The sequence below is a fragment of the Aquarana catesbeiana genome, linkage group LG08 (assembly GCF_042186555.1).
Source record: "Aquarana catesbeiana isolate 2022-GZ linkage group LG08, ASM4218655v1, whole genome shotgun sequence".
In the NCBI taxonomy this organism is placed as follows: domain Eukaryota; kingdom Metazoa; phylum Chordata; class Amphibia; order Anura; family Ranidae; genus Aquarana; species Aquarana catesbeiana.
Genome location: NC_133331.1, coordinates 270666682 through 270692344, shown reverse-complemented (window position 1 = coordinate 270692344; position 25663 = coordinate 270666682). Strand labels below are relative to the sequence as shown.

At 43.9% G+C, this 25663-nt stretch overlaps 3 protein-coding genes across 4 annotated transcripts in view; 1 reads left to right on the top strand and 2 right to left on the bottom strand.

Annotated features, from left to right (window-relative positions):
* The window catches only part of LOC141106741 (uncharacterized), a 172748-nt gene that overhangs the window by 87691 nt on the left and 59394 nt on the right, over positions 1–25663 (top strand). The window lies entirely within an intron of this gene.
* LOC141106471 (oocyte zinc finger protein XlCOF8.4-like) lies at positions 200–9632 on the bottom strand. Its single transcript, XM_073597270.1, has 7 exons — positions 9487–9632; positions 8429–9362; positions 8071–8199; positions 7861–7984; positions 7639–7736; positions 6444–6525; positions 200–2847 (listed from the first exon to the last, which is right to left on the bottom strand). Exons 2-7 carry the CDS (start codon positions 8504–8506, stop codon positions 2276–2278), a joined length of 1083 nt encoding a protein of 360 aa, XP_073453371.1. The 5' UTR covers positions 8507–9362; positions 9487–9632; the 3' UTR covers positions 200–2275.
* LOC141106472 (gastrula zinc finger protein XlCGF66.1-like) lies at positions 15918–23107 on the bottom strand. Of its 2 annotated transcripts, none has more exons than XM_073597271.1 (7): positions 22601–23107; positions 21522–21643; positions 21028–21151; positions 20818–20941; positions 20072–20169; positions 19810–19912; positions 15918–19727 (listed from the first exon to the last, which is right to left on the bottom strand). In XM_073597271.1, the coding sequence occupies exons 3-7, from the start codon at positions 21133–21135 to the stop codon at positions 19381–19383; spliced, it is 780 nt and encodes a 259-aa protein (XP_073453372.1). In that variant the 5' UTR covers positions 21136–21151; positions 21522–21643; positions 22601–23107; the 3' UTR covers positions 15918–19380. The 2 variants fall into 2 exon arrangements, with proteins under 2 accessions (XP_073453372.1, XP_073453373.1); XM_073597272.1 differs by having other exon boundaries at positions 21522–21615.

Genomic DNA, 25663 nt, shown 5'->3' with positions numbered 1-25663 from the left:
GAATTTACAAAAAATAGATTCAGCTGTCTGTGTCGTTTTTTTCGGTTGTGATGTCTGGAAGAACATAATTAATATTTTGGGATGAAAACCGTGAATGAGAATTGTCTCTAGTAGCCTGCTTTTGGAAGTTCAGGATGGAGTCTAGCCATTGTAAACAATTCAGTTCCATGGAGGGGCCCCAAAGAAACTTCCCCTTAGCTGGACGAAAGGCTCTGCAACTTTCAGTGCAGAGATGATAGTTTACCAACAGGGTGTGCTTTGTCAGCAAAGGAAACACAGGCAGTCAACATCTATAATTTATTGATTGATAAGGGAGTGGCGTGGAGGAGGGGTGGTGAGTGTAGTTTGTGGAGGGAGAGCATTTCTGATTTATCATATACATTTTATCCCCTTTAATATATGCAGCATGGTGAGTAATGTGTCAACGTAAACCCTTTAGGCATTTAGTGATATCTCTCCGAAACAGTACCAGCCTACCCGACGCATTTCACCACCCCTGACCTGCCCACAAGGACTTTCCTTATCCTTGTGCGCAAGCCAAGAGTGGTGAAACGCATCAAGAAGGGCCGGTTTTGGGTTAGAGACAGCACTGTATGCAGGCAATTTACTGATTATTAAAAATACCGCAAGAAGAGCTAATTGAAGTGCTACTGAATTTATTATTTTTTTCCCACTGCTTTCAATGAAGAGTGGAGATGGAGAACCCAGGTGCTGGCCACCACAGTCCATGTGCAGGAGAGGCCAGTTTTGAGTGGAGATAAGGATTTGTGTGTTTCCTTTCAGGCTTTTACCTCTCCAAGAGATCATTGTACTCCTTTTGACAATGCCTTCATCTTCTTTTTATCTCCAGAAGGCCAGCACCACCATTGTTCAGGCATCATCCAGGGTCACCATCTATTTCTTGGACTGAGATGCCAACTCAGAAATGACACAGTCATACAAATCCTGCTTCCTGTGCAGTTTTGGCAAATGTCTGACATAGTTCAGCTCCTACTGCAGCCTCTCACCTTGCGACTTGCTACAATGTTACAATGTACAGCATGGGTGCTCAACCAGTGGCCCTCCAGCTGTTGCAGAAATACAAGTCCCATCATGCCTTAGCCTTTGGGAGTCATGCTTGTAACAGGGCCTTGCAATGCATCATGGGACTGGTAGTTCCGTCACAGCTGGAGGGTCACAGGGTGAGCACCCATTATGTACAGTCTGATCACTAGGGAAGAGGAGACTGAGAAAAGGTTTCCTCCTGCTTGCAGCAAACAGATGATGCGATCTCAACCTAGGCAAAGCCAGGCTGGAGCTATGGGATGACTTTTTATTGATAAAGGGTGGAGCTTTTTTGAAAAATGATACTGTTGCTGTATAATAGGACATGTCAGGAATGTATCTATACAGATGTGTAAGATGCATTTTAAGTGATTCCCTTGTTTGCCCATTGGACCCCTGAGAAATACTCCATCCTTATAGGTATGCGGGAGCATGTACCTCTCTCCCCTTCCCCCTATATTGCATATTGTGCTGTATGGGTGGCCAGGCATTGGTGTTGTCACATGAGGGCGGGTCTTACCTCTCTGTAAGCTCCGAGTTACACCAGACCTATGATAGGATTTTTATATGGCTCCCAACGGCAAGTGAAGTACCAGCAGCCGAGGGGTCGTGTAACATCCAATCAAAGCATTTTGATATTTGCATGACTCCTCCCAAGAGCCAGCCCACCAGGACTGAGAGCTCTTCGGAGGAGTAGTCCAGCAGGGTGCTGTGATGTTTTCAGGAAGTAATGTACAGCACCCTGCCCACCATGATCTCTGCCTGCGTTGTATACAAAAGCACAGAGATCCAACAATGACATGACTGGGTGTAAAATAAGGTATGTAATGAAAACAGGATTTCAGGTGTAAAGTTTATTACCTGCAGGTGTTCTATATAGTCACTTTATGTCAGACCCTTACCTGCTTCTGTTCTGTAGACACTGTCATAGTTATAGTGCTGAAATTCTTCAAAATGTGTGCTAAACAGAAGGTCCTGCCATTACCTCAATTCCATGATCAGACGATAACAGTGTTGACATAGGAAACAGGATCCCCCAACAGCCCCATAGACTCCTGGTGCTGTAGACCTAAGGACATTGAGGAGGGATGCCACAAGACCGCAGGATAGTTCACCTTGAATCCTATGCAGACTTCCAGTGGAGAGGGTACAGAAGCAGGTGGACAAGTCCTGCCCCAGAAACAAAAGTCTGCATTGGCAGCTAAATCTGAAAAGAAAAAGGTCCTGACCTTTAACTTGTGCCTCCGCTCCGCCCATTCAAGGCCTTCCCTGTGTGCACCCTGGCATGCTTAATGAGCGACGTTTTGTAGTTGTAGCTGCGGCCGCAGTCAGTGCAGACGTACTGTGTCCCCATGTGGACTAGCTTGTGTTTAATCAGGGTGGAGCTGTCTGAGAAGCACTTCCCGCACTGCTCACACAGGTACGGCTTTTGCCCGGTGTGGACCCTGCCATGCCTCACCAGCTTGCCCTTCTCTGCGAAGCGCTTGCCACACTCTGGGCACTGGAACGGCCTCTCGCCAGTGTGAGTCCGCTGGTGGACAACCAGCTGGCGCTTCCTCAGGAAGCACTTGCCACATTCGGTGCACTCAAAGGGCTTTTCCGAGGTGTGGATCTTCATGTGCGCCACTAGATTGCAACTCCAGACAAATGACTTGCTGCACACTGAGCACTGAAATGGGTTCTTAATGATCTGCTTGCCAGTCTTCATTCTGGAGTCTGCCAGATTTGGATCTCCACCAAACGTCTTATTGGGCGTCTTCCTGGTGTGGACATGCCGGCTTGTGAAGACTCCGGCTCCATCGCCTGTGTGGTTGTAAATAGATCAGATGTTAGCAACAGGTCCATCACAATCCATCCATCAATCCTTGTCATGTGACAAGTAGATAACGTCCCTGCCGTGCCGACCCTCCATCAGACATGCCCCCCCACATATGTAGAGTGGCATTGGGAAGCAGCAGTGAGGCGTAGCTACCTATTCTGTCACTGCATACTGTACAATGCCTGGGATAGACACGAGAGGCGAATGGGTGGGGAGCCACATGTCAGAACAGGTAGTTATGTCTTATTGCCGCTTCCCTGCGGCGCTATGCATACAGGGTGAAGGAAGAGGAAAGACTCTGACAAAGGACATTATGGTGGCGCTGGGGTAAGAGGATGAATGCACTGGAGGTACTTATTAAAGCCAGCCATAGATGGTTGAAATCTCGCCAGTTTATTTTTTTGAAAATTCTTTTTATTGGGTTTCAAGTTTAGATACAAACCAGAACCTTTTGGGCATACCGAAGCTCGGTCCACATACATCACAAAAAACAAACAGTATAAAAAATAAAACCTTAAGGCTGCATTCACACCTAATACTGATGCGGCTCCCAGCAGGGGTCCGGTGCGTCCTGGTTCACCATTTCAGGTCCAATTTCAGCCTGAATTTTTGGCTGAATTCGGACCTGAAACGGACCAAAAGACGCACGGGGCTCCTGTGTAAATTCGCACCAGAGCCTGCATTGGAGATATGTGAACCGGCTCCATAGAGAGCCGGTCAAAATCTCCTGATATTCTGAATTGGATGCGGGCCACCCGCATCCAATTTTCAATGGTGTGAACCCAGCCTAACAGTAGTGCCGCTATTGGCACTAGAACAAAACTACATGTTCTAGTAACTTCTTAGATTGTTAGTATATTGTAGGTATCAGCTACTCAGGGGTAGTATTGAGCAACCTTTAACAAAGAAGTAATGCCGCGTACACACGGTCTGACTTTTCGGCTACAAAAGTCCGGCAGACTTTCAACGGACTTTTGTCAGACTTTTGGCGGACTCGCAGCAGACTTTCTTACAAACGGACTTGCCTACATACGATCACACAAAAGTCCGACGGATTCGTACGTGATGACGTACACCGGACTAAAATAAGGAAGTTGATAGCCAGTAGCCAATAGCTGCCCTAGCGTGGGTTTTTGTCCGTCGGACTAGCACATAGACGAGCGGATTTCTGGGTCCGGCGTAGTTACGACGTAAAGATTTGAAGCATGTTTCAAATCTAAAGTCCGTCAGATTTGAAGCTGGAAAAGTCCGCTGAAAGTCCGGGGAAGCCCACACACGATCGGATTGTCAGCCAGCTTTAGTCCGTCGGCGTCCGTCGGACTTTTGTAGACGAAAAGTCCGACCGTGTGTACGTGGCATAAGTCACAACTCTTATGCCGCGTACAGACGATCAGACATTCCGACAACAAAACCGTGGATTTTTTTCTGACGGATGTTGGCTCAAACTTGTCTTGCATACACACGGTCACACAAATGTTGTTGAAATTCCGAACGTCAAGAACGCGGTGACGTACAAGACGTACGACGAGCCAAGAAAAATTAAGTTCAATAGCCAGTGCGGCTTTTCTGCTTGATTCCGAGCATGCGTGGAATTTTGTGCGTCGGAATTGTGTACACACGCTCGGAATTTCCGACAACAAGTTTTGTTGTTGGAAAATTTGACAACCAGCTCTCAAACATTTGTTGTCGGAAATTCCGACAGCAAATGTCCGATGGAGCCTACACACGGTCAGATTTTCTGACAACAAGCTCACATCGAACATTTGTTGTTGGAAATTCCGACTGTGTGTATGCGGCATTAGTCATGTGGATTGGACGTGAGTACACCTACGTATACATGTTCACCTAGTCGTTTGTAAGGTAATCCACTAATTAAGCGATTCAGGGTCAGCATTAGTAGACAGGTCCTCTACCCAAATGTCCCAAACCTTGTGGAATTTTTTAGGGCATACTCTCGCCAAATAGGTGGCCTTGTACAGAGGTAAATTAACATTAATTAACTTTTTTCACAAGGTAAGGGTTGGAGCAGATGAGGATTTCCACTGGAGAAGAATAATTTTTCTTGTATAGAACAATAATAATTTTATCAACGTCCTGGAGGCCTGAAGATGAGCCAGAGTGTCCACCAAACCCAGCAAACAAACCTCCACTGTTCCAGGGCACATGAATAGTGGTCACAGTGTGTATAACCGAGACCATTACTTCCCAAAAAGTTTGAATGTAAGGGCATTGCCAAAAGATGTGGATAAAATCTGCAACGCAGGAATGGAGGGATATATTCTGTGTAATAGTGCAGGCGTGAGATAGGTCCTATGTAGGAGTTTGTACTGAATCAACCTGTATCATACGGAAACCAGCTGTAAAAAGGCGCACTCCTATATTTCTTCCCAACCTTCATCTTCTAAGCTAGGGACATCCAGTGCCCATTAATATTTAAGAGTTTCCAGCCCCGAGTTGACAGAAAGAGACATTGGGGGTTATTTACTAAAGGCAAATCCACTTTGCACTACAAGTGCACTTGAAAGTGCACTGAAAATGCACTTGTAAGTGCAGTCGCTGTAGATCCGAGGGGGACATGCAAGGGGGATAAAAAACAGTATTTTAGCTTGCACATGATTGGATGATAAAATCAGCAGAGCTTCACCTCATTTCAGAGCTTCCCCTCAGATCTACAACGACTGCACTTACTAGTGCACTTCCAAGTGCACTTTCAGTGCACTTGTAGTGCACAGTGGATTTGCCTTTAGTAAATCAACCCCATGGTCTTATAAATAGTGGAGAGGGGTTTAGTGAGGGTGAAATCTCGCCAGTTTAGCAGGGACCGGCTGAAATTCAAACCATCTATGAGCAGGCTGATTGTAACCACTTCCCTGCGTCGCTCTGCATACAGGGTGAAGGAAGAAGAAAGCCTCTGACAAAGGTCATATTGGTGGCACTGGGGTAAGAGGATCAATGCACTGGAGGTACTTACTGGCTGATTTAATCCAAGTTGATTCATTGATCGACTTGGGTACAACCAGCATGTCAGATTTTTACATGCAATTATTGCCAGTGGCTATAGCCACTAGCAATATTCACTGTGTTCTCCTGCCAGTGACAGCTCCCCGCACGCTCCCCTGCCGGGAGAACACAATAGCTCCATGGGAGGGATTCCCCCATCAACACTGACTGTGTTGATAGGGGAATCAAGTGTTTTTTTCCCCTGCAACCCATGGTTGCAGGAAAGAAAATCACATCATCTATGGCCTATAGGAAACCATATAATGGAGATACTGCAATGGAAGGCGGTATAATGGGGAGCATTCACATGGAAGCATTTTAATGGGGGCTCATGGACCACCACAATAAGAAAGGATGTTACTGGAGCTTCCACCTGATCACCAGTGTAAGGAAACCCCAAGTCCCCATAAACACACAAACACCCCCCTAGTAATCTTTGGTAACTCCTATGTTTTTAAAGAAAGTCTCCACCTCTCTGGGGTTGCATACACTCTGAAACAGATCATATTGGCAAAATTGTTGTAGTGAATGAACAAGGAGAATCTGGGACCCTTCTCTGGATTTAGTGTTTATTACTCACCCGTGCTGATCTCTGGAGGGATTTCCTTCCCCTCTTCCTCATCATCGACAGGTTCAACTTTAATGACAACCAGGTCCATGCCCTGGATAAAACAAAAAACTATTTTAACCCTTTCGCTTCCCAAGCCGTTTTTGCAAGTTTTTTTGCACACATGTTTAAAAAAATCATTTTAGGCCTGAAGATTGTATAAACCCCCAAAACATGATATAGTTTCTGAAAGCAGACATCCTAGAAAATAAAATAGTGGTAATTCCATTTTTTTATGTTACATGATATGCAAGGTCCAAAAAATACATTTTTTTTGTAAAAAATACTAGGACACACAAACACAATAAATTACCTAATTTTTGGTAAAATATAAAAGATGAAGTTGTGCCGAGTAAGTAGATACCAGACATGTCAAACTTCAGTACCCTATATTCTCCATAGGCAACGCTTTAAAAGCCCCCTATAGGTCATCAGTTTAGCATTACGGAGGAGGTCTGGTGCTAAAAATGAGTCATGATTAAGGCTGTTTTAAGCTGAAACGCGTTGACTTTTTGTGCTGTTTACACAGCTTTAAAGTAAAACTTTAAGCAATACCATGATGTACGGTGGTGCCGGCTCTTCTCCTGTACTAGATGTGTTGTTGGCTCCTAGCAATCTGTGCCTTAGCATCGGTAATTTCAGCTGTGGAGGATACCAGGGGAGGTAGTAGCGCTGCACTTTTGCTGTTCTGATCAAGACTGGTAATCTATGCCGAGGGCATAGTCTACCCCCCCAGAACATCAGATTCATCTAAAGAGAGAAGTGGAGCAACACGTCACCTTACTGACTAAGAAGCTCCTTCATTAGCATCTGGAAACACCATCTGCGGAGACGTGAAATAGCCGGTTAGATATTCCCACCCCCGCCCACTATACGATCCTTGCCATCTCTTAGGAAGGTGCAGAGGACAGAGTCATATGTCCTCAACAAGCAAACCCGCTGAGAAGTATATGGAGGAACTTCATGGATTAAATAAAAGTTATATGAAAGATAATTGAGTGTAACTTCATCACCAGGGAAATAATTCCTTGACAGAAAGGGCAAATCACTGACTGACTTTACTTCCCATCTGGATGTGATATTTAGAGTCTTATTCAGGAACCATCACCAAACCATTTTAAGGCACCTCCTCTGTAGATTTGGGTGGATGAAATGTAATTTGTGGTACCTGATCCTCCTGAGGGATCTCCTGATCTTCCTGTGTGGAGTCCCGGGAATACAGAGGACGGGGACATCTCTCTGGGGGATTTCTGTTACTGGAACCATCTGTAGGAAACACACACACTGACTGAATATATTGTTTCTATGTCTTTATATCAGAGGATGTGTGTATCTAGGGGGATCCTCAATACTCTTCTCTCCTTTACAAGAAATAAAAGTCTCCTCTTACCCGGTGATGTGAGGGGCGGCCGGTTCTCCATCATGACGTCCTTGTAGAGATCCTTGTGTCCTTCTATATACTCCCACTCCTCCATGGAGAAATAGACAGTGACATCCTGACACCTTATAGGAACCTGACACACACAATGATACAGTCACCATCCAGACACATCCCTTGTCTGTTACTGAATAATGTCCCAGAATTCTCAGCACCGCTCACCTCTCCCGTCAGCAGCTCAATGATCTTCTGGGTGACTTCTAGGATCTTACCATCTTTGTTTCTCTCAGGTTTTGGGGAGGAAGGTGGTGGCACTTTGATGTTATCCAGCTTCTTTATTGGTCCATAATTCTACACAAGATATTGCAATAATTATTACCACATTGTTCACTACAAGTGAGTTAACAAACGTCTCATGTGACCTCCCAGAATCCTCCTCTCCAGTCAGCTCTGTGTTTTATTACTAGATATTAGGGTGATGTCACGTGACCTCCCAGAATCCTTCTCTCCTCTCCAGTCAGCTCTGTGTTTTATTAATAGAGATAAGAGTGATGTCGTGATCTCCCAGAATCCTCCTCACCTCTCCAGTCAGCAGGTAGATGATCTCCAGTGCGAGCTGCAGTATCCTTTTGGTCATGTTCCTCCTCTTTTTCCCCATCCTCAGTGAAGACTCTGGGAACAGACTCCTCGTGGGAGGGACCAACTAATAATGTTTATCTGCAATAATACTAAATGTATATATTTAGTGAAACACCCGCCAGTATCACGTGATCTCTCTGCTGCCATGAGATGATGGCAGACCCCCAGCAGCTGTATGGACTGACATCATAAATCATCACATAGTAATAATAGGTGTGTAATGAGGGCTGAACTCTTCTAAATGGAAAAACAGAGGACTGAAAGCTCCGCTCCAATCTGAGCAGAGCCCCACCCCCTGTGGGAACAAATAAGGGGACAATTTTACTAATAATACAAAATGATAAAAAATATTTTAACCACAAACTTATCTATTATTAACAAAATGAATTAAACAGATTACTTATAATTATTAACAGTGATAATATACAGCCCAAGGCCCAGTAATAGAAATGAAGAGAATATGGTCACTGTCATACATTGTTAGCTGTAACCAGCTGCCTGTCTACCCTCCATCATCACTATCCCCCCCCACCCCCAGCACCGGAAGCTTCCCTCTCACGTCCGCCCTTTGGCTACAGCTCTTCCGCACTGTGCATTCCACGGCCACTCAGCAGTTTCTGGGTTCCCATAGAGACGAGATACTAGGGGTGTTCCGTCAGATTAGGCGACCTGTCAGATTTCGTAACAGAAGTGACGTTCCATCACGGCCATCTTGGTACACCCCGCACTCGGCCACACTAAGCCTACAGTCTGAAGTCGCCAAGCGGACATCTGAACCTGAACCTCCTGGAGGATCTCCTGATCTTCCAGTGTGGAGTCCCGGGAATACAGAGGACGGGGACATCTCTCTGGGGGATTTCTGTTACTGGATCCATCTGTAGGAAACACACACACTGACTGAATACATTGTTTCTATGTCCTTATATCAGAGGATGTGTGTATCTAGGGGGATCCTCAATACTCTTCTCTGCTTTACAAGAAATGAAAGTCTCCTCTTACCCGGTGATGTGAGGGGCGGCCCGTTCTCCATCATGACGTCCTTGTAGAGATCCTTGTGTCACACAATGATACAGTCACCAGACACATCCCTTGTCTGTTACTGGATAATATCCCAGAATTCCCAGCACCGCTCACCTCTCCCGTCAGCAGCTCAATGAGTAACTTCCAGAATCTTCTTGTTGCAGTTTCTCTCCCGTATCAGGGAGGGAGATAGAGAATCATTGGACTCTTTCTTTATGGGTCCATAATCCCGTGCAATGAAATAAATATGTCATACTGTATAATAAACATGGCTACTTGTCCCATAATACTTTCCACCTATCTGTGTTAGGCTGGGTACACATTAATGCGAATTGGATGCGGATTTCCCTGCATCCAATTCGCATGATAGGAGAGTGTGCCTGGCTCTCAATGGAGCCAGTTCACACATCTCCGGGGCGGCTTCAGAGCGAATTACACATGAGTCCTGTACGTCTTTGGCTCCGTTTCAGGTCCGAATTCAGGCAAAACTTTGTGCCTAATTCATCCCTGAAACGGAAACCAGGGACACACCAGACCCCTGCTGTCAGGCGCATCCAATTTAAGTGTGAATCCAGCCTAACAATGATGTCATGTGACCTCCCAGAATCCCTCTCACCTCTCCGGTCAGGACTGTGTTTTATTAATAGAGATAAGAGTGATGTCATGTGACCTCCCAGAATCCTCCTCACCTCTCCGGTCAGGTCTGTGTTTTATTAATAGAGATAAGAGTGATGTCAAGTGACCTCCCAGAATCCTCCTCACCTCTCCGGTCAGGACTGTGTTTTATTAATAGAGATAAGAGTGATGTCATGTGACCTCCCAGAATCCTCCTCACCTCTCCGGTCAGGTCTGTGTTTTATTAATAGAGATAAGAGTGATGTCATGTGACCTCCCAGAATCCTCCTCACCTGTCCGGTCAGGTCTGTGTTTTATTAATAGAGATAAGAGTGATGTCATGTGACCTCCCAGAATCCTCCTCACCTCTCCGGTCAGGACTGTGTTTTATTAATAGAGATAAGAGTGATGTCATGTGACCTCCCAGAATCCTCCTCACCTCTCTGGTCAGGTCTGTGTTTTATTAATAGAGATAAGAGTGATGTCATGTGACCTCCCAGAATCCTCCTCACCTCTCCAGTTAGCAGGTAGATCATCTCCAGGGTGAGGTGTAATATCTTCTTAGTCATGAGATTCCTATCCTTATCCTCTGAGCTTTTCTCCTTTCGGTAGGGACTGATCATGGATGAATAAGTAAAATGAAATTTGATATATAGATTATATGGACTTGCCAACTGAGAATGTCTCTATTTTACCTCTAGGTTAAGTTTTATTCTTTCATAAAGAATAGAGTGATTCAATAAAATAGCACATTATGGCCACTAGATGGGGCTAAAAATCATAGCAAATAAGTATTTATCAGCTCCATCTGGTGGCCATAACGTGGTATTTTCCTGATTCAAGCAGGTACAATGAGAAGGGACACATTGTGCTTGCATGCCCTTAAAACACTATGGACCCTGGCCATAGTCAAATCGATTCAAAATTTAAGCAAATCGATTTTTTTAGATTTTTTTTTTTTCACCACGCCGGTCCTGAGGAGCTGCGGGCAGGAGTTTTTAGGCGAGGCCGCGGCTTTGGCCTAGTTTGCGGCTTCGGCCGCGGACTAGACCGAAGTCACGGCCTCGCCTTAAAACTCCTGCCTGCAGCTGCCCAGGACCGGCGATGAACACAGCGCCGGTCCTGAGGAGCTGTGGGCAGGAGTTTTTGGTTGAGGCTAGTCCGCGAGGCCGGATACCGCGGACTAGGCTGAAGCCGCGGCCTCGCCTAAAAACTCCTGCCCGCAGCTCCTCAGGACTGGCTCAGTGTCCAAAAAAAACTCGATTCGAAATCATGAATCAAGTTTTTTTTTAAGAAAATCGCAGATTTTTTTTTTTTTAGAAAATCTCCCAGCCCTAATTACAAGAAATGTAAACATCCCTTGTAATAAAAAAAAAGTATGACAGGACCTCTTAAATATGAGATCTGGAGTCAAAAAGACCTCAGATCTCATATTTACACTAAAATGCAATAATAAAAAAAAAATTATGCAATTTAAAAAAAAATTAAAAATAAACATCTCTTTAAGAGCTATGGGCAGAAGTGATGTTTTGACGTCGCTTCCGTTCTGCCTTTTTATGGAGACGGATGGGGGCCATCTTCCCCTCACTCGTCTCCATACCAAGCTAGGGAGAGGTCCCAATCGCCTCCGTCGCTACCGATGGCTCCGGTAAGCGGAGGAGGGCACCGGAGAGTGGCGGGAGGGGGGGGGGGGTCTCTCCCACCACTGATAAAAGTGATCTTGCGGCGAATACACCGCAGAGACCACTTTTATCTGAAACCAGACCTCTCACCAAACCACTCACTGAAGAAGAGGATACCAGGGTTATGGTAGCTAGCTGCTGCCATAACAACGATATCCCTCTTCAAAGTGCCGACGTATATTGGCCTGAGCCGGTCTGGAAGTGGTTAAAAATCTCCATAGGTGATGCTTAAACATTTTTACAGGTTACCAGTTTAGAGTTACAGAGGAGGTCCTGTGCTAGAATTATTGCTATCGCTCTAACAATCGCGATACCTCATATATGTGATTTGAACACCGTTTACATATGCGGGCACTACTTAAGTATGCGTTCGCTTTTGCGCCGAGCACAGAGGGATGGGGCACTTTAAAAAAAATGTTTCTTCTTATTTATTTTACTTTTTATTTTTACACTGTCTTTTTATTTTAATAATTTTTTAATCACTTTTATTCCATGTAAACATCCCTTGTAATAGAAATAAGAATGACAGGTCCTCTTATTTGAGATCATTTAGATAATCCAGGTCTCTTATTTACCCTTAAAAGCAAAAAAAAAAAAAAAAAAAAAAGACATTTTAGCTTTAAAAAAAAAAATCCTGTTTATCTGCCCGAGGACCGGAATTGACGTCGGTCCAGATCGTCTACAGATCGTGCATCTACATTGCTGTCTTTTACTACACTTAAAGTTTTTTTTAAATGAATCAGGGAACTATGTACCCTTTACTCATATGTATTGGGGGGGCAGCATCTGTGTGTTAAAGGGGGCTTCCAGATTCCGATACACCCACCCCCTCCCCCTCCCTCCTGCAGAACCTCACAACGACCGGGCCAGAGTTGTTGGGAAGAGGCCCTCATCCTCATCAACACAAGGTGCTTTGCCAGAGGGGTCCCTCCATGTTGAAGGCATGTGGTTTGATATATTGAAGTGGGAAGGGGGGCACAAACTCATCTTCCCCTCAGATAATGGTCTGATGTGGATTTTTGATGGGGGGCTCACCCATTTTTTTCCTTTTTTTCATGGGGGTCCCCCATAAAACTCATACTAGATCTGAAAGACCTGGTACAAAGTAGGAGGGTAACCCTAATAATTATGGGCTCTTTAAAGCCTAATCAATGATCCTTCACTGACAGTTAAAAGATATGAGTACAGCGCCTCACATCCTCCTTGTCTTGGACCCCCCCATAAATATGGCCTTACTCAACACTAGGCACCCAACCTAAAGCTGGTTTCAGACCCACAAAGATACACACTAGCAACTGCCAGTGATGTATGCAGCTACTATTTTAGTGGTGGTATGTATACCAAAATTGGGAATCCATCAAAACAACAAAGCAGAGCTTTTTATTTTTTATTATTCTACAGGATTTATATAGCGCCAACAATTTGCGCAACGCTTTACAACATTAGGGCAGACAGTACAGTTACAATACGATTAAATGCAGGAGGAATCAGAGGGCCCTGCTCGTTAGAGCTTACAATGTCAGAGGGAGGGTCAAGTGATACAAAAGGTAATAACTGTCGGGAATGAGCTGATGAAGAAAATAAAAGAACAGTTGTTAGGTGGTGGCAGGATAGGCTTCTCTGAAGAGAAAAGTTTTCAGGGATCGCCTAAAAGTGAATAGAGTTGGAGATAGTCATACAAATTTGAATAGAGAGTTCCAAAGGATGGGAGAGGCTCGGAAGAAGTCCTGAAGGTGAGTATGGGAGGAGGTGACAAGAGAGCTAGAGAGCAGGAGGTCTTGGGAGGAACGGAGAGGACAATTTGGTTGGTATTTTGAGACTAGGTTAGTGATGTAGCTGGGTTCCGAGTTGTGGATGGCTTTGTAAGTTAGTTAGTATTTTGAATTTAATTTGTTGGGTGAGTGGAAGCCAATGGAGGGAGAGAGGGGTAGCAGGTGCTGAGCAGTTTGTAAGGTGAATGAGGCTGGCAGCAGCATTCATGATTAATTGAAGGGGCGATAACCTATTTAAAGGTAAGCCAATGAGGAGGGAGTTGCAGTAGTCGAGGTGAGAGATGATCAGGGAGTGAATCAGGAGCTTTGTGGTTTAATTGGTTAGGAAGGGACATATTTTAGAGATGATGCGGAGGTTGAGGTGGCAAGCCTTGGAAAGTGATAGGATGTGGGGTCGAAAGGAGAGTTCAGAGTCCAGAGCTAAGAACATTTGAGATAAAGTCCAGCAGGCAAATTGGTGTTATCCAAATAAAGTAATTTTTATTGGCTACATGGTCAATAGGAAGTAAATACTGAAATGCATTTCAGACATCTGGCCTTAAGGTAAAAAAAATTAAAAAATAAAAAAATATCATACCTAGTAAAATAAATAAATCAGACATAGACCTTTTGTCATCTACGGTGGTTTACTGGTGCATTTTATACGTTGCAAAAATAGTAACTGGTTCATTTTTGTGATTATTTGCAACACTCGTACAAAAGAGCATTCTTCCTATGCAATTAATACAAACAAATGTAGGACCTGAATGCTGCAGATAATAAAGTTTACCATCAAACAAAACCACAACAATTTACTCGCTTTTTGACTTTGTTGATGTCCTTTAATTAAGATCATTGGTAATTACTGGCTGTTGGAAAATGTAAACTTTAGTGGCTCCCCAATTTGTGTGCTGATTCAATCTACTACAATTTGTAAGACTGCAAAAACATAAAAAGGGAAAAAACAAAAATGTATTCAAATGATGGATTTATCCTGGAGAAGAATCTCTGAAAGTTCGAATCACAAAAAAAAATCAGATTTAAGATCCTCGGATCTGAACAGAAGCTCAATGTCAGTCTATGGGCAGGCAGTGTCTGTTTACATCCAAAAATACCTCCAAGTCCGCCTGGGTCCAAAAAAAAAAAAAAAAACAGAAAGGTTCCTTTTACATGGGTAGCATCCACTTTCATCAACAGGGATCTGTTAAAAAGATCCACTGCTGAACCAGCGCATAAGGGAATGGATGTCACCTTTGGGACATCTGTTGGGGTTTTTCCCGCAGCCTGCAAATTGGAGTTTAATGGACCTACTTGACCAAGCCCCATGGGTGGGGTGAAACATGTTAAACGGCATGGCCTGGATGGAGTCTGGGCTGAGGCTGCTTTTACTACACCCGCTGGGTTTTGCTGGATGTGTAACACCTGGGCGTTCCCTTTTCTTAAACTTGGAGCTTAATGGACCAATGTTAGGTCAATGGGCAGGCAGATGTAAACAGTCATGCAACCGTTCACATCCTTTTACCTCCAATCCACTCTGTGTAGGTCCAAAAAATTTTTAAAAAGACTCAAACCTTTTCCATTTTTTTGGGGGACTAGAAGGATTCAGAGGTAATCGAATGTAAACAGATACATGACCATCTGCCCACCCATAGGTTGACAATGAGCATCCGTTTAGATTTACCCGAAAAACTGACAGGTGTATCTGATCAAACTGCTCATGTGAAAGGACCCAACATGAAGGATCGAAAGTAAAAGGCTGTAAACGGATGAATGTCTGTTTACATTTACCTGCTGATAGACCTAAGGTGGGCATTTTAAGCTTAAAGACTTAGCGTCCACCTGCCTGCAATGTACTACGGATGGGCAGCTGCTGTGGGCAAAACGACGTTAGATATTAGCACATTATGTTAAACTTACCTTAAAACAAGGCCCTTCCCGCGCCAAGCTGCCACCGCTGCAGACGCTCCCATGTTCACCTGTCTTCCTTCCGGGTTCACGTAAGTAAAAGTCAGTGATAGGAGTTTACTCCCACTTGAAGAAATGTAGTTTTTTTATTGGAACTTTTTTATAGCAGGAAGTCACAAATAGTGTTTTTTTTTTTTTTGGTCTTTTTTAGTTTATATCGCCCATCAGTGAAGCCTTATCAGTGCAACCTCATCAATGCCTCCTCATCAGTGCCAATTAGTGCAGCCTCATTAGTGCTTATCAGTGCAGCCTCCACAGGCAGCCTATCAGTGCCCATCAGTAAAGCCTTGTCAGTGCCTACTCATCAGTGCAGCCTCAACACCATCACTTGAATATATAGTTTACCCTTAGGTAAGTGTTGGGATTCATTTTTGTCCCCCCTCTTCCTTCTTTCCCCTCCTGTGCCAACCACTAGATCATTTTTGCATTTATTAATTTTATTATAGCTATAACTACTTGGCATTTGCTCCCGATGAGTGGAAGTTATCCACGAAACACGTAGAGCTCCTGTCATATGCTACAGCATTGCAATTATGTGTTTGAGATTCTTCGGTATTATGATTTTTAATTATTTTTACTCTTAATTTTAAAAATAATCTATGTTTAATATGAACCAGAGTAATGGGTTATATATTAATACTCTTTATTATTATACATTATGAATTATGTTGGAATATGTGTACATACATGGATTACCAAGGTGCTACATATTGTTACTAATTCAATGTTTTTTTACCATGGATTTAATATATACTTCATAAGAATCATTAAACATGTTTTTGCATACCAATTTCCAGTTGTGTGCTTCATATAAAGTCCCAACCAACCCCTTTCCCTTAATATGTGTATTAGGGATGGAGGAATATGAACCTATCCATTTATTGCCTCATATAAATTCCCAATTCCCTCTCCCTTTTTTGCATGAAGGGGGTCAAATCTTTCAGAGCTCAAGTGGTTGATATTGAAGGCTGGAAAAAAAACCTAAACAGCCATCTGTTCCATTCTGCTCCGATTCAGCAGGACAGCAATTCACGGATCCACTGCTGATCGGTACAGATGGCCCTACATAAGCAGTTACTTTTTGTAGATTCAGTTGTCGTGTTGAAGTGTATGTTTAATCTTTTGTTCCTTGGGTTTGTTTGTAACATTTCAGAAACAAAGGAAAATAAAAAAAATAAACTCTTTTCGCATTATGAATTTGTCCTGGAGCACAATTTCTAAAGGTAACATCTACCACAATTTCAATAGCCAGTTTTAGTAAGCTGCCACATTTGAATAATTTAGATTTGATATGGAGTGTGTTTAAATTTTGTGTCACATATCTCCAGTCAAAATTGTTTAAATTCATTTTTAATTTTGGTTACAGATTAGTTGGAGAGATTTCTTCTCACTTCCTGTTCTAGAGACAGTGTCCCATGCACAGGAAGTGAACTAAAATCTAAAGGAGATGTCAAAGAGAAATACAAAAATAGAGTTTCTAACCATTTTCTCCCTGAAGCGACTGTCATAAGGTAATATTCTGCACAATTTCAAAAGTTGATTTTACTTGGCTTTAATAAACAAAAATGCATATGGATTATGGATTTGTTCTGAAAGAGACTCTCCAAAGGAAATGTCTAAGGGCTTGTTTACACTTGCTTCAAAATGTGGCTTTGGACACCCTTTTTTAAAGTGGTTGTAAACCCACAAAAAAAAAAAAAACTGCAAGACAAAGGCATAATGAGGTAGCGGAACACTAACTGAAGCAACGGCACACACGTGCCATTGCTTCAGTGCGCATGTGCCGATGACGTCGGCACATGCAGATAAAAAGGATATCTCGTAAACCGTGCAGGTTTAGGAGATATCCGGGGTAGCTACAGGCAAGCCTTATTACAGGCTTAGCTGTAGCAAAAAGTGGTTGTAAAGGGTTTACAACCACTTTAAAGCACTCTGAATGCCAATCAAAGCCCCTGTCACTAAATAAAATAGTAAGCTTATAGTCCTGTTCACATGTTGTGTTTGCTTTGCTTCAAAGATTATGTCGCTTTCTTGGTGCTTCAAAGCTTTTTCAAAGTCTCCAAAGAAGTCTATGACAACACTTCCTTACAGCACCTGCAGCGTTTGAGAAGCTTTTATTCAGCTTTACCTTTGCTTTGTTTTGGAGGTATTGCAGATACGAGATATCCCAGGATACACTGGCAAACCAACAAGCGAACTGAAAAGACTTCATCAGCAGTCACTTCTGGTTCATGTGTATATATTCTGGGAGTGTCTGATGCAGACGTCACATCTGGTCTACAGCGTAGAGCAGCAGGAAGCTGAGCGGGGTCCGCACTGGAGTGGAGCAACTAGCAGAGGGCACATGTGGTGTGCAACATAGGAACGCTATAGCAGAAGGTGAGCGGGGACTGGTGAGAGAGGACTGAGCAGCAGAGGATCAGCAAAGCTGGGGGACTGAGAAGGAGAAACTAGCAATGTCACATGTGGTGCGCAGCTTGGAAGCAATATAGAAGGGGGTGAGTGGGGACCAAAGAGAGAGGAGGATCAGCAAAGCAGAGGATCAGCAGAGCTGGTGGTTACTAGTGAATGGGGTGTCAGCAGAACTAGGGCTACTACTGAGCAGGGGATCGGCTGAATGAGGGTACTAATAAGCTGGGGATCTGGTGAACGAGGATACCAATGAGCTGGGGGTCTACTGAACAGGGGTACTAATGAGCTGGGGATCTTCTGAGTGGGGATACTACTGAGCTGGGGTTCTACTGGCCCCCTTTTAAACAAATCAAACATCAACACCCACACAGGGCATTTGCCAAGCTTCACTAAAGCTTAAAAAAAGCATCACCGAAGCATCAAAAACACATAAAAAAAGCATGTTGAAGTGGTGGGTGCTTTAATGTGTGTTAAAGTCGAAGCAAGTATAAATGAGCTCTAACACACACTCAAAAGTCAATTTTATTGAAGGTCCAGCAAGCTGTTACATTTTTCAGATGAAATTTCCATGTTAAATGTGGTTGTATTTTGATTACTGTGGTCCGTGATTTCCAGTTATTGCTCTGTGACTGCCAAAAACAAAGAAAATCTGCACGTCTCTACAACGAGATAAAAGCAAAGCTAATGGGTGATCACATCCCCCTTCCTCATGTAGCACTCCCCGTGCTCTGTCCATGACAGTGGCTCTTCTCCTATGTGGACCCTTTCATGTATAACAAGACTAGATTTCTGGGTAAAGCATCTCCGACACACAGAACAATAATAAGGCTTCTTCTCAATGTGGACCCTTCTATGACTGTCCAGCTGGAATTTTGTTGGAAATCTTTTCTCACAGTCTGAGCATGAATATGGCCTTTCCCCCGTGTGGTTCTTGACATGCTTAACAAGAGAGGACTTCATCTGAAAACACTTTCCACACTGGAAGCACGAGAATGGTTTTTCTCCTGTGTGGGACCTCTGGTGAGTCTCTAGTTCGTCCTTCCTCATAAAACTCTTCCCGCACTCAGCACAGGAGTATTGCCTTTCCTCTGTGTGCATCCTCAAATGTTTCTTAAGATTGTTCTTTTGCTTAAAACAGGTCCCACATTGAAGGCATGAATGTGGCTTTTCGCTGGAGTGAACTTTTTGATGCACAAAAAGACTGGATTTCGAGGCAAAGCTTTTCCCGCACTGGGGGCAGGAAAAGGGCTTCTCCCCAGTGTGGGTTCGGATGTGCTGCACGAGACGGAATTTTTGGATAAAGTTTTTCCCGCATTCAGAGCAGGAAAAGGGCTTCTCCCCGGCGTGGACTCTTCTGTGTCTCTCCAGCTGGGGTTCACTTGTGAACCAAAGGCCACATTCAGGGCACGAAAAAGGCCTTTCCCCTGTGTGAAGTTTGAGATGGGCTGTTAGGTTTGTCTCCTTGTTGAAGCATTTGCCACAATGGGGGCATAAAATGGCTTCTCTGCTGTGTGGGACTTCTGATGAGAGATAAGTTCTGAAGTCTCAGTGAAGCATTCACCGCACTCGTAACAGGAGAATATTTCACTATGTTGGGATGCAGAGTACTTGGGGCCATGTAGACTTACTCCAGGTGTTGAGTGACCAGATGATAGATCTGTACTCTGAAGTAACGGATGGAGGTTCAGGGTAAAGGGGTTTTCCCCTGGACAGTCTGGTGTCATGTTGTCTTCTGTTTCACCATCTGAAGATGTTACAGGATAGTTCTCCATGTTGTTCTTCACGTAGCATCCATCTGGAGGAGATAAGAGTTGGAGGAGCAGATTGATTACTCTATTTCTCAATCTATATCATGTAACTTTATATATATTACTCACCTGTGCTGATCGCATAAGGAATTTCCTCCATACATGGTTCATCACCCCTCACATACAGCTCTTCTTCTTCCATTTTAACTTTGACTTTAATGACACTTTCCTCCTATGTAAAAGAAGAAGCACCATAAGCAATCTGTATCAAACCCTGGGGAGGTACAGCCCAGGAGCAACCAATCAAAAATGACCTTTGACTGATACCGGTTCTGCACTTTGCATTCTTGTACCTAGATAACAAAATGTCCAAACAGTGAGACATTCCTACCTGATAATCTTGAGGGATCTCCTGATCTTTCTGTGTGGAGTCCCGGGAATACAGAGGACGGGGACAACTCTCTGGGGTATTTCTGTTACTGGATCCATCTGTAGGAAACACACACACTGACTGAATACATTGGGGTTGATTTACTAAAATTGGAGAGTCCAAAATCTTGGTGCAGCTCTGCACATAAACCAATCAGCTTCCAGGTTTTATTGTCAAAGCTTAATTGAACAAGCTGAATTTAATCCGATTGTTGGCCAACAGAGTGTCAGACTTTTGTCTGAAGGGCGTGTGCCAGGAACTTGTCTTGCATACTAACGGCATACAATTGTCGGCCAACAAACACGAACGTAGTGACGTACTACGTGGAATTTCAGCTCTTGAGCGCCACCCTTTGGGCACCTTCTGCTAATGACGTGTTTAGTGAGCACTGATTCTGAGCATGCGTGTTTGGACTTTTGTGTGACGGATTTGTGTACAGACGATACAAAAATCTGACAACAGACAGTTGTCCGCTGAAAATTTACTAGCCTGCCATCCAACATTTCTTGGTCGAAAGTTGGACAACAATTGTCTGAAGGAGCATACTAACGGTCGGATTTTAGACAGTCTGTCATCAAACAATTCCCTGCCGAAAATCCAATTGTGTGCACGAGGCGTTTCTTTATCTTTATATCAGCGGATGTGTGTATCTAGGTGGATCCTCAATACTCTTCTCTCCTTTACAAGAAATGAAAGTCTCCTCTTACCCGGTGATGTGAGGGGTGGCCGGTTCTCCATCATGACGTCCTTGTAGAGATCCTTGTGTCCCTCTATATACTCCCACTCCTCCATGGAGAAATAGACAGTGACATCCTGACACCTTATAGGAACCTGACACACACAATGATACAGTCACCATCCAGACACATTCCTTGTCTGTTACTGGAGAATATCCCAGAATTCCCAGCACCGCTCACCTCTCTCGTCAGCAGCTCCATGATCTTCTGGGTGACTTCTAGAATCTCTTTGTTGTTGTTCCTTTCAGCTGTCAGGGAGGGAGGTGGGGGATCATAATTTGTTTTCATTATGGGTCCAAAAGGCCTACAAAATGAGATAAAATAATAAGTATCTAGCAGAGGGGACTCAAACTGGCGGCCCTCCAGCTGTTGTGGAACTACAAGCCCCATCATGCCTCTGTCTATGGGAGTTATGCTTGTAACCGTCAGCCTTGCAATGCCTCATGTGAAATGTAGTTCTGCGACAACTGGAGGCCACCAGTTTGAGACCCCTGATCTAGCAGAAACATGGCTTCCTTTCCTATAACACCTGTCACCGCTCAGATTTGATGTGTGATTAATATAAGAGTGATGTCATGTGACCTCCCAGAATCCTTCTCACCTCTCTGATCAGGTCTGTGTTTTATTAATAGAGATAAGAGTGATGTCATGTGACCTCCCAGAATCCTCCTCACCTCTCCGGTCAGCAGGTAGATGATCTCCAGGGTGAGATTTAATATTTCCTCACTAATGTGACTCAGCTTCTTCTTCATCCTTGAAGATGGGGGCCTGGAATGGAATGACCACGATAGCAACCCTTCAATAATAAAGATGTTACTTAGTACAGTACTAAGAAGAGAAAACATAAATAAGGGAAATGCAAATCCCAGGAGCCAATCAGCCTATACATTTAAAGTGGGCACCCAACCAGTTTTTTGTATTGTGGCCATTGGAGAAGCACACTCTCCAGCTCTCTTGGAACATCTGGTGGCCTCTAAAAAGGACTCAATGATTTGTGATTCATCTGCCGCACCACATGAACAGGATCTTCGGGTGCATGTCCACAGACCAGCATTGTGGCTCACTGGCTTAGTGGCACCTGACACTATGGGGGGAATTTACTAAAACTGGTGCACACAGAATTCAGTGCAGCTCTGAATAGTAACCAATCAGCTTCCAGGTTTTATTGTCAATGCTCAGTTGAACAAGCTGAAGTTGGAAGCTGATTGGTTACTATGCACAGCTGCACCAGATTCTGAGTGCACCAGGTTTAGCAACTCTCCCCCTGTGCGCAACTTCTCTTTCAGCCTCCTCCCTCAAAAATACCAAACCCGGCCCAGCAACGACTGTCGTGGGGTACTAGGGGCAATTATGGGTTCCCTAAAGGGGAACTCCGACTCACATCTACAACTTAGGAGTGCGTATGCCAATCTGAATTTGACCCAGTCGGGAAGTAAATACCTTGTTCTGTGAGATGTTGGGCAACAAACTAACCATCTCCCGCAACACATTTCCAGCCAACATCTACCCCTTTCACAGGGGACACTTGGACAATATAGAGGGGCAAGAATAAGTCAGAGGTTCACCCTAAAACGTATAAGAGGCATCGTATGACAATTTAACTTCAGTTTTGTACTGCTACACCATGACTGGCTCTGGTTTTAGCAGCAAATCTTCCCCACAACCCTGTCATAACTTACAGATAGGGTAACAAGGCCCCCCATCCATAGAGCATGCTGGAACCCCCTTTTCTCATAATAAAAGTCATTATTACCTCCTCCTCACTGCATACACACTCTACAGCATCACACCACGCCTACAGAATTCTGCCACTGCTTGAAAGCATTAACTCCTTTTCTGGGCTACAAAAAAATGGCCGCTCCCTGTGCCGAGGACACTGGGGTTGATTTACTAAAAGTGCAAAATCTGGTGCAGCTGTTCACAGAAGCCAATCAGCTTCCAGTTTTTTTTTTTTTTTTTTCCAAAGCTTAATTGAACAAGCTGAAGTTAGAAGATCAATAGCTACCATGCACAGCTGCACCAGATTTTGCACTCTTCAATTTTAGTAAACGAACCCCATTCTATACCTCAACATAAGTAACTCTCTTTGTATTAACTTTCTGTTTAAAGTGGTAAGCAAAGAGGTGTTACTGTGATCTAGAGACATCGAGAGCCCCCTCTGTTCTCCCAAATGACTTACACTGCTGAAAACTGGTATGCAATAATTATTATCAATTCATATTTTATATATTTTACAACCTTAATAATACATTTGTCATAATCAAATGCTTGCTGGTAGAACTGGAAAATCTGTGCTACTAGTTTGAATGTAAATAATATATTGGACTACAACAAAATGGCCACCGTCCTTCCAGAACTTCCTCCTCTTATACAGCACACGTTTGCCCTCTAGTGGTGGCTTTAGTGCTACACGTTTCGTCAGATTTGGTGACCCATCAGATTTTGTAACGGAAGTGACGTTCCAACGCCACCATCTTGCTACACCCCGCACTCGTCCACAGTTAGGATACAGTGAGAAGGCGGCAAGCGAACATCTTGTTACACCTACCAGTGTCATGCATTTCACAGTTATTTTTAAGAGTAAACTGAGCTTTTATAGTGAAATACACTATTTAAAAATCCATCTGACTTTTTAATTTTAGGGTTGAAAATATTTTTATTGGTAGAATAAACAATATATCAGAAACACAATTGACATATCAGTTTAAGAAGAGCGGCAACGAGTGTACCAAATGGCTATCGCCTTCAGTAGCACTTGCGCCTGAGATTTCGTGCATAATCATACATTCAGTTTATGTCAAACAATTAGGGAGCATAAAGAAGAAAGAAAGGGGGAAGGAAGACAAAGAAGAAAGAATTGGGAGAGGGGGGAGGAGGGGATCTGCTGGGAGAGACTGGGACAGAAAGACATTGACTTGACAGTTGAGGGTCATCCCTTTATGTTGGGTAGAGATCACAGTAAAGGTGGAGCTGGACTCGGGGAGACAGGGAGCATGTCAGCTAGGGCATCTGAGGAGGAGAAGCGCAACCAGACAGACCACAAAACGTTATATTTGTTGTAGGTGTCATTGTCGAGCGCCAACATCTCCTCCATTCTCATGATGTCATTCATCGTGGAGACTCAAAGAGATAGCGGGGTGGGGGGGTGGGGGTAGTGGTTGTATTCCAAAAAAGGGGTATGAGTTGTCGGGACGCTGATAGGAAGAAGCGTAAGAAACATCGTTTTTGGGAGGCTATTGATCCTGGTAGCATGGAGAGAAGGGCTATCTCAGGGGTCAGTTGCAAAGATTCTTCATATATTTTATCATATACCTGAAATATCTATTATATTGATCTGTATATTTCTCTATTATAGTGATCAGTCTATACACACAGAGTTTATTGTAACAGAATCTCCTATAGAAGCCGTGAACGGCAAAACATGTAGAGAGACAATTTACTTCTGTTGTTATTTGTTACTGATGTACTGTGGTTTTACTCCTTTTTTCACATATGTATTTTTAATTCAATAAAAAATTTCTATTTTTCTAAATTTTGTATATGTGTCCCAATTTCTCTCCTTCTATGTTATACCTGAAATACCTGTTTCCAGAAGGGTCGTATGCGATCACACTCCCACCAGACATGAAGATAAGTGCCCGTGGCTGTATTGCATCGCCAGCAGGAGGATGAGGTAGATTGGAATATTTTTTGTAGTGTAGCAGGGTCCCTTTACCATCTGGATAGAATCTTGAAGTTCTTCTCTTGTGAGTAACAGGAAATGGAGGACTTGTGTGCGAAATGGAACGCAATCTGCCATTCCGCTCTGGAGAGGGTTTTTCCCAGGTCTTTCGACCACATCCTGGTGTAAGTGGGTAGGTAATTTTGGGTGAGGGCCTAAATTAAGCTGTAAATATGGGAGAGTAGGTGCCTGGGTAGCTCTTGAAAGGAACTTAGATGTTCGAATTCAGAGAGTGGGCGGGGGATCTGAGATTGAGAGGAATAGATGTTTTGTAAAGCTTGTTAGGTGTAAGGAAGTGAGCCAGTCCTGTGTCCCCTCAGGGACGATCGGGGACCCGGTTCCGAGTGGATGAAGGTGTGTGCCTGAGGCCATGAGGAACGGTGAAATGAACTAAGTGTTTAGGCCCCTATGCCTTGTGGGAAGGCCGGATTGTCGAATAGAGATGATAAGGGGGATGGATCCGAGGAAAGAATCTTGCACAGCCCTCTCCTATACCAGAGTATGAGGACAGCTATGGTTAGAGGTGAGGAGCATGATAAACGGGGGAGGCTGCCCTTGTAGCCCCAGAGGAGAGCCCATAGATCGACAGGGGACAGTTCCTGCTCGACCATGACTGAGGCTTTTTGAAAAGGTCGTGGGAACCACTCTAGGGTATGGGCCATGAGATTGGCTTTATAGTAAAGCTCATAATCCGGTAAGCCTGTGCCACCCTGTAACTTCGGACGTGTGAGTAATTTGTACTTAATTCTGGATAGTCCCTTATTCCATATAAAAATAGAGAGGGAACGTAGGGCAGAAAAGAAGGATTTGGGGATGGTGACCGGTATGGTTTGGAAGAGGTATAATAATTTGGGTAGGGTGTCCATTTGAGGGTATTGTTGCGACCAAACTAGGGCAGGGTCGTACACCCCCCCCCCCTCCCAAGAAGCCAAGTCCTTTCGGAGACGGGAAAGGAGAGGGATATAGTTTAGTGTAAAGAGATTAGAGAGGTTGACAGGGATCGTTGCGCCCAGGTAGGAGATGCCTTTGGTCTGCCATTGAAAGGAATAGTTGGAGCGAAGCGAGGACATGGTTGATGTGGATAGGGATATGTTG